The sequence below is a fragment of the Erinaceus europaeus genome, chromosome 4, assembly GCF_950295315.1.
Source record: "Erinaceus europaeus chromosome 4, mEriEur2.1, whole genome shotgun sequence".
NCBI classification, from domain to species: Eukaryota; Metazoa; Chordata; class Mammalia; order Eulipotyphla; family Erinaceidae; genus Erinaceus; species Erinaceus europaeus.
In genome coordinates, this window is record NC_080165.1 from 86605932 (window position 1) to 86621792 (window position 15861).

Consider the following 15861-nt stretch of genomic DNA (forward strand, 5'->3'; position numbering starts at 1 on the left):
GTTACTATGAAGTATTTTGGCATAGAGGATGACTCTTATCTAATTTTGAATGGATCATGCTATTCTCTGTTGTTTTGATGTGCTTCCATTTGTAAATTCAGAACAGACAAAAATAATACACTTAACTCTATAAAGCTAAATTTGGAAGTATCATCCGTTTTAAATTTGACTGTTGAAACACTAAATATAATTAAATTTGTCTAACTTTGCTTGTATAATTAAAGAACTAAAACAGTAACACCTATTTAGTAGATACTACTTTCTTAGAATGTGACTGCTGTTATAAACTATTTTGTTGGTTTGGGGCAACTAAATCACTAACATTAGCTAATTGCAAAACTTTTAAACTAGCTTCCTCTGCACTTAAAAGGAGAACCAGAATACTGATGACATCCCAATAATTGGCATCTATCACTTATCTATGAAAGAGTATCCACATTTATCATTAGAGATTTGATTACATTTTATATGTCTGTGTTTTTTTAATTTGTACTTTAGTAGTTAATAGTAAAATGAAATAAGTTGATTTTCTTTCTTATAGCATATATCAGACTTCACATGTAAGAACTACTTTGCTTATTCTAGTGACATAGCCTACCAGCTGTCGATACAACTAAAAGAAATTTCAAAAAAGTCTGAAGTGTGTATGAATATACTAATCATCCCTTTAAATCTTAAATGTTTATAGTACATTGAAAATCAAAACTATATGGATTATATAAGATCATGCAAAAAGTATAATTATAAAGATTCATCACTTAAGGTCTGGCTGACAATGCAGCAGAAAAGCATAGAACTCACATTCCTGAAGTCCTAAATGAGGTCTCTGACACCACATGTGTCAGAGTGATGTTCTGGTTCTCTTTTTCTTTTTAATATTAATAACTCTTTGGGAAAAAAAACACACCTCTTAAGGATCACATTAATGGAATGTCTGTGTAGTTCTCTGTATAGCTTAGTTTTCAGATTCAAAAATGTAGTATTTTTTATTTTAAATCTTTTATCTGAGAACAGAATTTTACATAAATATTTTACATAAATATTTTACATAAATATTTTACAAAAATCAGAGTGGAGTGCAAGTTGATTTCACAAGATAAAACCAAAATGTCTAGAGAGATATCAATATATTATCTCTCTAGTAGTAGATATTGGACAGTAAAAGATACTCTGCTCTCTAGTGCTATTGTCTAGGGGAATATGTCTTGATTATTAATTTCTGAGATAAGGTATATTTTACCTTTTTGGGAGTCTTTGAGAAAACCTGATGAATTTATTTTTATTTGAATAAGCTTGAGATTTATAAGAAAGCAAATCAGCCATAGTAAAAATAGTATACTGAGTATTATAACCATGTACTTAGTTTTTATTAAAAATTTTCATTAAAATAATTTATTTTTATAAAATTATATGTTTTTAAAATATTTATCTATATTTATTAGAGGTTACAGAACAGACCACTGCTTAACTTTGGCCTATGGTGGTAACTGGGATTGATCCTAGTGCCTCTGGGAACTCAGGCATATGTAAATCCTGTGTTCTAACACTAACACCCTGAGATATCTCCATGACCCTAAAAGCCATATTTAGATTAACAAAGGAAACAACTTAAAGTATAAATCCAAATTTTTAGGGGGTCCGTAAATAAGAGAGAGTGAAATATGACATATGATCAATAATATAAATTTGTTAAATCCATCATTGTTTCTCAATGAGAAAAAAAGTTATCCTTTAAGATAATTTCTCAGCTTTTATTGAAATAATTTCTAATTATAATGATTTTGCATTGACCATATGAAATTAATTATTTTATGTGGTTATTAAAGAGAAATTAAAGTTTCATTATAAACCATTTTCTGATCATATAGTTCTGTAGTAAATGTAAAATGTCTTCCTCCCAGCTGAGACTGATGCTGTCATCAATGGAATAAAAATTTTATAGTTTTTACTCTATTCATTGTTGCTGAATCCCTAAGTATCTTTGTAAAAACATCTACATTTAACAGATATTTTTATATTTATGGAGTATCTAAAGGTACTTGTCAAGGTGGATTCATTGAGGCTTGTCATTTACAGCAGCAGCAAAATCTGTGAGTATGTAAAGCACATGTTCTTTAAAGCCACCAGGGACTACGGCTGCCTTTGCATTAACAGTTTCAATGATTATAATTGTCATAACATGACTAGTATAAACAAGGAATTGACTTTAGAGATTACAACTTTGTATATAATTTCTCCTTTTTCTTTTTGATTACTATTTCTTGAGGCTCTCTCGTCTAAGTTTCTATTTTATTTTTTAAATCATAAAACAAGTATATTTCAAGTATTAATAAACTATATTTAGTTCCTATTATGTTATGTGGCCTTTGCTTATAAGACAAGGTTGTATTGAGATTGGACAATTTTGTGAGAGTTCTGATTACATTATCATCCACCCATTGTGTGAGTTAAAAAAAAAAAAGTAACCATTACATCAGTTTCTTCATGTGTGAAAGTATAGGGGTCATGTTATATGCTTTGTAAGATTTTTTTTTTATGCTATGCATCCCTGAGCTTGTTAATATTTAAAAATTATTCCTGGGAAGCAAGAGAAAATGTATTTTACTTAAATGCCATTTGTGAAGGGTATTTAAATTTTGTCTTCTCCTATAGCTGGGTTTCTTCTGAAGCTTACTCTGAAGGAGGTGGTGGTAGGTGATGGTGGTAGTGGGTGATATAGTAATGGTGGTGGTGCTGTGAAATGGTGGCATTGGCAATAGTGTTTGTTCAGCTGGTTTCACTTGCTTCTATAAGTACTTTTATGAGCATTGCTTCAAATTTTTAAAAACAAATGTGAGTAGAACAGATTTGACCCTTTTAAACATCTCTTGTAGATTAAAAGGTGCAAAGAGACTTCTGAACATGGAGCATATTCAGATCTGCTTCAGCGTCAGAAGGCAACAATGGTTGAGAATAGTAAACTTACAGGAAAGATCAGTGAATTAGAGCATATGATAACTGAACTGAAGAAACAGAAGTCCCGAGCTGAGGAAGAACTTCCAAAGTTGAAGGAGGCTGCAGAAAATGAATTGAGAAAGCAGCAGAGAAATGTTGAAGACATTGCTTTGCAGAAGTTGAGAGCTGAAAGTGAAGCCAAGCAATACCGTAGGGAACTTGAGACCATTGTAAGAGAGAAGGAAGTTGCAGAACGGGAGCTGGAGAGGGTAAGGCAGCTCACATTAGAGGCTGAAGCCAAAAGAGCTGCTGTGGAAGAAAACCTCCTGAATTTTCGGAATCAGTTAGAGGAAAACACTTTCACAAGAAGAACATTGGAAGATCATCTTAAAAGGAAAGATTCAAGTCTCAGTGACTTGGAGCAGCAAAAAACTAAGTTAATGGAAGAATTAAAAAGAAAGAGAGATAAAGAAGAAGAACTTTTGAAGCTGGTAATGCAGATGGAGAAAGATCTAACCTTTCAAAAGCAGATAGCAGAGAAACAGTTGAAAGAAAAACAGAAAATTGAATTAGAAGCTAGAAGAAAAATAGCTGAAATTCAGTATTCATGTAGAGAAAGTACATTGCCAAATTGTGATACCTTGTGCAGAGGAACAAGTCTTCAGAAGGAACTTGATAAACAGAAAGCAGAAGAACTCAAACAACAGGTGGATGAGTTAACAACTGCCAATAGAAAGGCTGAAAAAGACATGAGAGAGCTGAAGTATGAGCTTAATGCACTGCAGCTCGAAAAAACTTCATCTGAGGAAAAGGCTCGATTGCTAAAAGAAAAACTGGATGAAACAAATAATACACTTATGTGCCTAAAGTTAGAATTGGAAAGGAAGGATCAGGTAGAGGAAGGATATTCTCAACAGCTAAGAGAACTGGGTAAGCAGTTGAGCCAAACCACAGGTAAAGCTGAAGAAGTCATTCAAGAAGCGAATTATCTTAAGAAAATAAAGCATAATTATGAAGTAGAACTAGAATCTCTTCAACTGGAAAAAGGGAAATTGCAAAGAGAAGTAGATAGGATCACTAGAACACATGCTATGACTGAGAGGAATATTCAGCATTTAAATTCACAAGTAAATTCTTTTCAGAATGATAAGGAACTCTCTAATGAAAGATTACAATTCTGCCAGAGAAAATCAGATCATTTGAAAGAACAATTTGAGAAAAGCCATGAGCAGTTGCTCCAGAATATTAAAGCAGAAAAAGAAAATAATGACAAAATCCAAAAGCTTAATGAAGAATTGGAGAAAAGTAATGAGTGTGCAGAAATGCTGAAACAAAAAGTAAATGAACTTACTAGACAGAATAATGAAACCAAATTAATGATGCAGAGAATCCAGGCAGAATCGGAAAATGTGGTTTTAGAAAAACAAGCTATCCAACAAAGATGTGAGGCACTGAAGATTCAGGCAGATGGATTTAAAGATCAGTTACGCAATACAAACGAGCACTTGCACAAACAGACAAAAACAGAACAAGATTTCCACAGAAAAATTAAATGCTTAGAAGAAGATCTAGCCAAAAGTCAGAATTTAGTAAGTGAATTTAAGCAAAAGTGTGATCAGCAGAACATCATTATCCAGAACACTGAGAAAGAGGTTAGAAATCTGAGTGCTGAACTGAATGCTTCCAAAGAGGAAAAACGACTGGGGGAGCAGAAAGTACAGCTCCAGCAAGCTCAGGTGCAGGAGCTGCATAACAGATTGAAAAAGATACAAAATGAGTTGCACTTAAAGACCATAGAGGAGCAGATGACCCACAGAAAGATGGTTCTGTTTCAGGAAGAATCTGATAAATTCAAACGTTCAGCAGAGGAGTTTCGGAAAAAGATGGAAAAATTAATGGATTCTAAAGTTATCACTGAAAATGATATTTCAGGCATAAAGCTTGACTTTGTGTCTCTTCAGCAAGAAAACTGCAGAGCTCAAGAGAATGCTAAGGTCTGTGAAACAAATATTCAAGAGCTTGAAAGACAGCTTCGACAGTATCGTGAGCAAATGCAACAAGGACAGAATGTGGAAGCAAATCATTACCAGAAATGTCGGAAACTGGAAGATGAGCTTATGGCCCAGAAGTGTGAAGTTGAAAATCTGAAACAAAAAATGGATCAACAGGTAAAAGAACATGAGCATCAGTTAGTTTTGCTTCAGTGTGAAATCCAAAAAAAGAATGCATCCCAAAGCTGTACTTTCAAACCAGATTTTGATGTGACAGGGAAGGAATGTCAGCACTCTGGTGACTTCTCTGCTAGGAGTGCAGGACAGCTTTACCCAACAACCAGATCTCTGCTGAAGTGGACTCAAGAGCCAAAGCAATTGGAAGAAAAATGGCAACAGCAGGTTACTGAACAAATGCCAAAGGAAATCCAATTCTTGTCATCAGGAGCTCCACATGAGAAAGAGAAAAGCCAGCCATGTTACTCTGAGTATTTTTCTCAAACAAGCACTGAGTTGCAGATAACTTTTGATGAGACAAACCCTATTACAAGATTATCAGAAATAGAGAAGATAAGAGCACAATCTCTACACAATTCCAGACAACCAACTAGGAATCAAGATGACAAACATGAAATGAACCTAGTGAAGCTCTTGGCACCCTTAGAGGTACTCTATGCATTGTAAGGCCTTATCAACTGCTTAACAAGTGTCCTAGCCTGTTTTTTTATTTTATTTTTTTTTCTCAGCTAGCCTTTTGAAAAAAAAAACCCTAACTTTTGAATTTGATATTTATAGTTCAGGCTGAAAACAGTGCTGTAATTTTCTAGTACCTCCGTGTATTTTTAGTACAAATTATCATTTCCTTTAAATGTTTATTAATAAACACACAAACGTAGTGGGTTTATGCTTTGAGAAGTATGACTTAAAAAAAAAAGTTAAAGAAGCCAAGCTAGTAGCTCATTTTCTAACATATTTTGGGACAAATTTCATCTCAGTTGTTTTTTAAACATAGCATCTCATCATCTTTTCAGAATCATTTTATTAGGGAAACAAACTAATTTCTGATATCCTCATAATAGGGATCTACACAGCTCTCCCACCACCAACTTAAGTCCTTTTTCACCATGGTGCTATGGGCCCCAATCCTCTCACAATTCCTTCCATTTCTCCCCATAGCCTTTGGCTTTGCTGCAACAGACCACATCTATTCCAAGTTTTATCCTGTATTTTCTCTTGAGATCATCCAATAGTTATCCTTCTACTTTACCTTATCTCACTTAGAATGATTCCTTCAAGTTTTAAGCTTTTTAGCATCTTTTTAAATATAGTTTTTGCTTTATTTTTATTTATTTATTTAATATTGAATAGAGACGGTCAGAAGTTGAAAGGGAAAGGAAAGATAGAGAGGAAGAGAGACATAGAGACACCTATAGCCCTGCTTCACCACTTGTGAAGCTTTCCCTTTGCAGGTAGGGAGGAGGGGTTTAAACCCAGGTCTTTGTGCACTGTAATGTGTGTGCTTAACCACGTGCACCACCACCCAGCCCCTATTTTATTTTTCTTATATTTGATAAGACAGACAAAAATTGAGAGGGGAGGGGTGGGTAGAGAGATAGAGAGATACCTGTAGGTTTGCTCATCACTCGTGAAGCTGCCCCCCTACAGGTGGGAACCAGGGTCACCACCACCTAGCCCCCATTTTATATCTTTATTGCTATTTAAAGTACAATGCAGACTTGTAAAATATTATAGTGTTTTAAACATTATTATAAATAATGGGTTCCTGAACCCATTTTGGTTTAAAATTTACTTCCAGTTTGTTATACTAGGAATTGTTTGAAGTTAGAATGGTTAAAGTTGTGTTGTGTTCTTTAGATGACCTTTAATGTCTTATAAATTCCTGTTACAGATAGCTAAGAACAAACAGTATGATATGCACACAGAAGTCACAACATTAAAACAAGAAAAGAACCCAGTTCCCAGTGCTGAAGAATGGATGCTAAAAGGGTGCAGAGTATCCAGTGGACTCAAAAGGGATTTTCTTAAAAAGGGCTTAGAACAAGAGACCTTCCATAGTTTCAGTGGAGATCAGGCCTGTTCAGTTAGAGATGATGAATTTAAATTCAAAGGACTCCGCCACACCGTGACTGCCAAGCAGTTGGTTGAAGCTAAGCTTCTAGACATGAAAACAGTTGAGCAGCTACGACTTGGTCTCAAGACTGTTGAAGAAGTTCAGAAAACTCTTAGCAAGTTTTTAACAAAACCCACCTCCGTTGCAGGACTTTATCTAGAATCTACAAAAGAGAAGATGTCTTTTGCCTCAGCAGCCAACAAAATCATAATAGACAAAATGATCGCCTTAGCATTTTTAGAAGCACAAGCTGCAACAGGTTTTATAATTGATCCCCTTTCTGGTCACACATACTCTGTTGAAGATGCAATCCATAAAGGAGTTATTGACCCTGAGTTCAAAAATAGACTCCTTGAGGCAGAGAAGGCAGCCTTAGGATATTCATGTTCTTCTAAGACATTGTCAGTGTTTCAAGCTATGGAAAACAGGATGCTTGATAGACAGAAAGGTAAACACATTTTGGAGGCCCAGATTGCCAGTGGGGGTGTCATTGACCCTGTGAGAGGCATTCGAGTTCCTCCAGAGATTGCTCTGCAGGAGGGATTGTTAAATAATGCTATCTTACAATTTCTACATGAGCCGTCCAGTAATTCAAGAGTTTTTCCTAATCCCAATAACAAGCAAGCTCTGTATTACTCAGAATTATTGCAGATGTGTGTATTTGATGTAGATTGTCAGTGCTTTTTGTTTCCATATGGGGAGAGGAATATTTCTACTCTCAATGTAGTGAAAACTCATAGGATTTCTGTAGTAGACACTAAAATAGGAGCAGAACTGACTGCTTATGAGGCTTTCCAGAGAAACCTAATTGAAAAAAGTACGTATCTTGAACTTTCGAGGCAGCAATATCAGTGGAAGGAAGCCACATTTTTTGAGTCCTATGGGAAACCATCACATATATTGACTGATAGTAAAACTGGATTACAATTTAACATTGATGAAGCTATAGAACAAGGAATAGTTGACAAAGCCTTGGTCAAAATGTATCAGGAGGGTCTCACCACACTTACAGAACTTGCTGATTCTCTGCTGAGCCGGTTAGTTCCCAAGAAGGATTTGCAGAGTCCTCTTGCAGGGTACTGGCTGACTACAAGTGGGGAAAGGATCTCTGTCCTAAAGGCCTCCCGTAGGAATTTGGTTGATCGTATTACAGCCCTCAGATGCCTGGAAGCACAAGTCAGTACTGGTGGGATAATTGACCCACTTACTGGAAAAAAATACCGAGTGGCTGAAGCTTTGCATAGAGGCCTGATTGATGAAGGTTTTGCTCAGCAGCTGCGGCAGTGTGAATTAGTAATCACGGGGATTGGCCATCCAGTTACGAGTAAAGCAATGTCAGTGGTAGAAGCTGTGAATGCAAATATCATAAGTAAGGAAATGGGAATCCGTTGTTTGGAGTTTCAGTACTTGACAGGGGGACTGATAGAGCCACAGGTTCACTCACGGTTGTCAATAGAAGAGGCTCTCCAAGTAGGTATTATAGATGTCTCCATTGCTACCAAGCTCAAAGATCAGAAGTCGTACGTCAGAAATATAATATGCCCCCAAACAAAAAGAAAGCTGACATATAAAGAAGCCTTAGAAAAAGCTGATTTTGATTTCCACACAGGACTTAAACTCTTAGAAGTATCTGAACCCTTGATGACAGGAATTTCTAGCCTCTATTATTCTTCATAAGCCATCTGTAAATAACTTTGCATAAGGTTAATGCTGTCTAGTTAATGAAATCTGTTCATAGCCTGATGATATCAGTTAAATACACAGTCTAGTAGTTGTGTCACAAACTTGAAGTACTTTTTCTTTTTTTGCTATCACTGGGCTTTACTGCTCTGAGCTTTTTTCAATAGAAATAAGTATATATGTATATAGAGAGAGGGAGAGGAAAGAGAGAGACAGAGAGACAGACCACAGCACCAGAGCTTCATCCATCGCCATGGGGGCCAAGCTCAAACTTGGACTGTATATGTGACAAAAAAAGTGCACTCTCCAGGTGAGCTCTTTTACCAGCCCTTGAAACAGTTTTTCTTTAGGGCTGGAGATAGTTAACTGCGCAGAAGAGAGAATAAGCTTTAAGTTCAAAGTTATAAAAAAAATTATAGCTCTTAATAGTCATTCCATTTAGCTTTCAAATTAGTTTCTTGAATCTTGCCCATACTAAAAGTGTGTTACATAGACTACGGAATAAACTTGGTGAACATTGAACAACATGTTTACAGCATCCTTTCTTCAGAACTCTACATCACTGAAATATAAAAATCTCTGTTCACTGAGTAAATCTAGCATTATTATAGGCTTCAGATTTATTCAGTGTTCCATTATGGTTACTGAAAGAACCCTTCAGAAAGCACCATGGAATGAAGGAGGAAGATGTAAAGACATTTTTCCCATATCTGTGAGGATACAGTGTTTCAAATTGCTTTGAGAAATTTAGTAGTTACTTTTTATTTTAGCTTGTATGTCAGAATGTTATTTGCATATTAAATGTTTACCACAATCTCTAATTTTAAGACTTTTCAAGAAGAAACATTATAAATGGGTTGGACGAAGGGAATAGACTTTTATTCATGCTGTGTATTTTTCATATGCTTGTAGACATTTTCTGTTTCAGATTGCCACTGACTGATACTTTTCTGTGGAGACAATTGTGATTGTACTGCTAATGCAAAGGCCAGCAATTCAAGATATTCTAGTGCTTCATGAATAAAATTGATTTTTTTGTTTATCATATTGATAGACCAGCTGGGAGGATAGACTAATAATTAAATGTTTGCTACACCAACATTTTCTATCACAGACATTTCAGAAGTATATTTGCTCTATAGCATGATAAGCATGGACAATTAATGGAATAAAATTTCATTAACCTTTTTGTGATGAAAAAACATTTTTTACATACAAACTCTATGCAAGGTTAGTTGAAAAGCTCAGCCATTTACTTAATGTCTCTGTTTCTACTACTTACACTTGTCAGAAGTCACTGGAAGATGAAAAGAAAGAGCAGGTTGAAAAAGCCAAAGAATTACAGAAATGGGTGTCAAATATCAGCAAGACATTGAAAGATGGAGATAAGGCTGGAAAATCTCCCTTCTCAAAGCAAAAGGTATTCATTGAGGCTCTAGTTTATAGTAGTGGGTAGGGTTACTGAGTTGATACAGTCTACTGAAAGAAACATGAAATTGCTTACCTTAGTTTTTCCTCACTTTTTAGGCAATTGTCTATGAGGATAATTGAAGTTAAAAAAGTTTCCCAAAGAACCACAACTTGTGCACAAATGTCTGTTCCAAAGCCTGCACATTACACATTAGGGCTAGGAATTTACTATGCTGCTTATCCTGTTAGCTACATCTTGATGATTGTGATGAAAACTACCAAATAGCAAGTCATCTTGCTTTATAGCCAATGTAAATCCATGCATTCTATGCAAACAAACAAAAACAGAGGTCTCATTCTTTTAGATGAAAACAAAAAGTTTCAAGCAAAACAAAATTACAATCTAGGATAATATTTCTTTTTGATCTGTTGTCTCTGGCATATGCTATTTCACCTCTCCTGAGCTTTTACATTCATAATAGAGACAGAAACATACCACAGTGCTGGGACTTCCTCTGTTGTCAAAACGTATATGATATGCTACTGAGGTTCGCTCTTGTGCCATGCAAGTGACAAGATAGGCACCCTGCCTGGTGATCCATCTTTCTAATCCTTAAAGTTTTGAGGATTGGATTTAGTTGTGCCTTTCTGTATCATTTCTACTTCATTAAAAAAAAATGTACTCAATTACTAAGTATTCTAAGTTCTTTTCCTTACCTAAGTGAAATCACATATATATATATATATATCACTGGTTTGTGACACAATATAGACTCCAGGTATAAATTATCTCTATGTATTATAGTTTGTTTACCATTGAAAATCCAATTTCATCATACCCTGTTTAGTACTTTTTCATTCTTTTTTACAAATTTTATTTTGGATAGAGACAGAGAATTTGAGAGAGATGGAAGAGATAGGGGAGAAAAAGAGAGACAGCACTACTTGTGAAGCTTGCCCCAATGCAGGTGGGGACCAGAGACTTGAACCTGGGTCCTTGCACACTGTAATGTGTGCACTCCACCTAGCGTGCTAGCTTCTGAACTCCTGCCTCAAAGTTATTTCTCCCTTCTCCCTTCTCTCTCCCTTCTCCCTTCTTCCTTCTCACGTCTCCCTTCTTTCTTCTCCCTTCCCTTCTCTTTCCTTCTTTCCTTCCTGCCTTCCTGCCTTCCTTCTTTTTGCCTCCAGGGTTATCACTGGGGCTGGGTGCCAGCACCATAAATCCACCTGGTGGCCACCAGAGGAGGGGAAGACGTAGAGGGGGAGAGAAAGATACACTTGCAGACTTGCTGCACCACTTATGAAGCCACCTTCCTGCCGGTGGGGAGCTGGGGTTCAAACTGGGATCCTTGTGACCCTGTACTTTGCACTATGTGCATTTAACCCAGTGTACCACAGTCTGGCCCCCACCAAATTATTCCTTTACTTCTGTAGGCTATCTTTTGTTTCTCAGTTACTTGATACTAGTTATATAATTAAGCTTGTGAGGTGTTCATGTTCTTTGTGCTATTGTAGTAAAACCATAGAAACTCAGTTTTACATACTATATTTAAGTAGTTCAGAAGAAATAAGAGTTTGGAAAGGATTTGATGTTTTAAATCTTATCTCCAAATGAATTTTATACATATATATACTTTAAGCAAACTTTTCCAACCCTGTATCAAATAAATAAAGAACTAAAATAAGAATATACATCCAAACAAGAATTTTTTTTTGGGAGAACAAGTTACTTTTGAGAAATGTGGATTGTAAATCCTTGATATTTTCTCATGCTATAGGACATAGATTATATAATACTATGTATTGTATTGATAATTCTATATATAAAAACAATATATAGAATATATAATATTCCCCAAAATATTATCAGATCACTTTTAGATCAGGCTGAATAAAAACAGATAGATAACTTTTAGGACATAGATTATATAATACTATAAATATATATATATAAATATATATATAAATATATATAAACTTTATAGGACATAGATTATATAATACTATGTATTGTATTGATAATTCTATATATAAAAACAATATATAGAATATATAATATTCCCCAAAATATTACCAGATCACTTTTAGATCAGGCTGAATAAAAACAGATAGATAACTTTTACTCTTGGATTGTAGCCTAAATTATAAATTTCCAATAGAAGCTATGGTTTCTTGGTTAAATAAAATTTAACATAACTGCTGCGGTGATGTCTCTTTCAAAAATCAGTATGGCCTCATGATTATTTATCTCATGAAAAAAAAACTTGACTCTAAGTAGAACATAAGGGGAACATAATCATTTTATCTCACTTCTACTTATTTAAAAGAATGACGATTAATTTTTGAAATCATCAAATGTAACTCACTGAAGGTTTAGGAAAAAGTATTATAAATACTTACTTTTCCTCAAATTGATTTCATTCCTCTTAACATCACAAGTGACTTACAATTGGGAATTTTAGCATTATTTAATTTTATTTTAATCTTGATCTGCAGACCTATGGATTCTTTCCTTATAATATTTTGAAAAGAAACATTGTATCTAGGAGTCAGGCAGTAGCGCAGCGGGTTAAGCGCACGTAGTTAAGTGCAAGGATTCCAGTTCGAGTCCCCGGTTTCCCACCTGCAAAAGCGGAGAAGCAGGTCTGCAGGTGTCTATCTTTCTCTCCCCCTCTCTGTCTTCCCTTCCTCTCTCTATTTCTCCCTGTCCTATTCAAAAAAAGAAAGAAAGAAAAGAAAAGAAACATTGTATCCAAGAGATGGGGGGATAGAGTAACTTTCACAATCAGCTATCTCTTCATGTACAAGAAGAACAATGTGCCGGCACTTAAAGCTCTTGCCACCTGGAATGTTAAGACTTAACTACATTCACAGTTGAAGTTGGACAAAAGAATCATTTAAAAAAAAGTTTTCTATGTCTTCATCAAAACAATGCCATATTGTTAGAAAGAATGGATCGGATTGCCTTAATTATGCATAAATAAAGTAATCTTGGGCCCGAAAGATGGTTCACTTGAATAGTCCATCTACCTTGATGTGTATGACCCAGATTTCAGTGGCTCCATCATGCTGGAGGAAGTTTCAGTGTTGTTGTGATAACTTTCCCTCTCTGTCTCTTTCCCCTCTGTCTCCTACTTCCTATCTTCAGACAAACTATATTCTGAGAGTAATAAGACCCTGGTGATGCCAGAAATTATCAATATTATCCAGGCCTCTTAGAAATGATGTGATAGTGGTCCGGGAGGTGGTGCAGTGGATAAGGCATTGGACTCTCAAGCATGAGGTCCTGAGTTCAATCCCTGGCAACACATGTACCAGAGTGATGTCTGGTTCTCTCTCTCTCCTCCTATCTTTCTCATTAATAAATAAAATCTTTTTAAAAAAAAGTGAACATAACATTAAAAAAAAAAAGAAATGATGTGATAGGTTGTTAGGTGACTTTAATCATCATCATCTAGGTCTTAAATAGAACTTAGTTTTTAATTAGTATCGTGCAGTCTTAATTAAAGAAGAGATCAAATGTGTTTTTGTTACCTTTCAGATTTCTAGTGAGGAAATATCAATCAAGAAGGAACAGTTATCTGATACACTTCAAACAATGCAGCTATTTTTGGCTAAACATGGAGATAAGTAAGTTGCATTTCATTAGTACTTCTTTTAAAATTCAAAATAGGGATGTGGTCTTGATGTTTAGCAAATATTTTAATTGAAACATTAAGTGGTCACAGATCCACTTATAACAATATGACTATAAACTTAATGACTTAAATTATTGTTACTCCTAGTCTTTACCAGACCCAGAAATATACCTATTATCACCCCAAATATCCCTGTTTTTTTTAGATAGGAAAACAGATTCAGAGAGGTAAAGGCTCAATAACTAGTCAATAGAAAAGAATTCAAGACAATACTGAATTATCTTTTGGGAAATATGGGGCATATGTTCTTTACTTTTTTTAACTGTGATCTGACTTCACATGTTTATTATAAAATCCTACTTTTCACATCAAGGTGCTTCACATATTTCAACTGAAATCTTAGGCAGTGAAGGAATCTACCTTTTTCTTAAATCATTTTTTGTTGTGCTCTTTAAGATTATCCTGAAATGACTATATTGTAACTTAGAGAATCAAGTTAATGGTTACTTAATCTTTTTTATCATTATTTATTTATTGGGTAGAGAAAGCCAGAAATTGAGAAGGAAGGGGGAGACAGAGAGGGAGAGAGACAGAGAGATACCTGCAGCCCTGCTTTACCACTTGTGAAGCTTTCCTTCTGCAGGTGGGAATGGGGGCTTGAACCTGGGTCCTTGTGCTTTGCAGCATTTGCAATCAACCAGGTGCACCATTACCCAGCCTCCCAATTGTTACTTAATCTTATCGCTATTTGCTACTGAGTTTATATAAGTTTTCCTTGATAATAGAAGTTTACTGTCCCCTTCCCATGTTCATAGTAACAGTGTGCTCTTCCCCTTTGTCAAGTTTATATTTATTAGAAAAATGTTGACTGATATGTTAATTTACATTCTTTTCTTCATCCCCTGTCTAAGGCAATATATATATAAATATACTCTTAAGTGATTTTAAGATAATCTTTAGATTTTCACATACTAGTCAAAGACTTGAGAAATCTATACATTGGGCTATATTTTGTAAATGTACTTATTTCAAAAAATATTCTAATTTGTACAATTGTTAAGCTTAGTGTGTCATCTTTATAACTTGAAGACCTGCTTTCCTATTTTTAAAAACATTTTATTAGCGATTAGTAATTCAAGATAATAAGTCTACAATATGATAAAATTACAGGTGAATTTTACCACATTGGACCCACCACCAAAGTTCTGTGTCCACCTCACCCCCACTCAGGATAACCACCATTGTCCCCACAAAGTCTTAGAGACACTGGCTACCTTTTTTTTTTTTCATTACAAGATCATCTGTTTCACTTCTCTCTTTATGTATTTTATGGCTGTTTCAGAATGACTGACGAAGAAAGAAATGAATTGGAAAAACAAGTGAAGTCTCTTCAAGAAAGTTCTAAATTATTTAATGAATCTCTGAAACAATTAGAAGAATCACAAAATTTAGAAGACATAAAGGTAGAGGAGAAGGTAATATTACTTATTTAAGCCAGGTAGTTTCTAGATACTTGGTTTTATTGCATGATGTAAAAGCATATATAAATGAAGAAGAAATATCCTTGAATTACAATGGACTAAACATGTATGGAGTTTATTTAAATGTTTGGAAGTTGTAGTGTTGTTTATTAAATGCAATCTTACACTGGCTGTCATAAATTCCTGTGACATCTTAATCTCTACCTTGCATGGTAAAGGAATCATTCTTTTTTCTAACTCTTCTCTTTATAAGCCATTCTACTATTGCTATGTTATATATCTTGCAATACAGAAATAATGTTGTAAAATTGCCCGTGGGTCATCCCTGTGGGAAACATTGGTGTATTGTGAGCTCTGTCTGGTTTTCTTAGATAACCTTGACTTTTAAATAATAGTAGACTGTTATAGTGGAGATGCTCTGACATCTTACTGTAAAACAAGTCACTAAGAATTTAGTCTACCCTTTAACTTTTAAAAACTTACAGTGCATAGTCACAATATTCAACACAAGCAAAGCTCAAAAAAAAAGTGCGGTATTTATATTCAATTCCGTTACTCCCTCAGATGCTATATACACAATTTATTGTGTTTGGGGG

At 35.0% G+C, this 15861-nt stretch overlaps 2 protein-coding genes across 3 annotated transcripts in view; both read left to right on the forward strand.

The window, feature by feature from the left end:
• Positions 1-15861, forward strand: part of LOC103107678 (dystonin) — a 552693-nt gene that overhangs the window by 365013 nt on the left and 171819 nt on the right. Inside the window, 3 exon segments of the mRNA XM_060190003.1 lie at positions 10028-10156; positions 13688-13776; positions 15127-15259. Coding sequence (XP_060045986.1) covers positions 10028-10156; positions 13688-13776; positions 15127-15259 — 351 coding nt within the window.
• LOC132538107 (desmoplakin-like) lies at positions 2029-9923 on the forward strand. Of its 2 annotated transcripts, XM_060190005.1 has the most exons (3): positions 2029-2090; positions 2874-5591; positions 6835-9923. In XM_060190005.1, exons 2-3 carry the CDS (start codon positions 2943-2945, stop codon positions 8731-8733), a joined length of 4548 nt encoding a protein of 1515 aa, XP_060045988.1. In that variant the 5' UTR covers positions 2029-2090; positions 2874-2942; the 3' UTR covers positions 8734-9923. The 2 variants fall into 2 exon arrangements, with proteins under 2 accessions (XP_060045988.1, XP_060045987.1); XM_060190004.1 differs by lacking the exon at positions 2029-2090 and having other exon boundaries at positions 2102-5591.

Coding starts and splice junctions, on each gene's coding strand:
- LOC132538107 (XM_060190005.1), top strand. CDS start 2,943: ATGGTTGAGAATAGTAAACTTACAGGAAAGATCAGTGAATTAGAGCAT. Junction 5,592..6,834: donor AGCTCTTGGCACCCTTAGAG/GTACTCTATGCA, acceptor TTCCTGTTACAG/ATAGCTAAGAACAAACAGTA.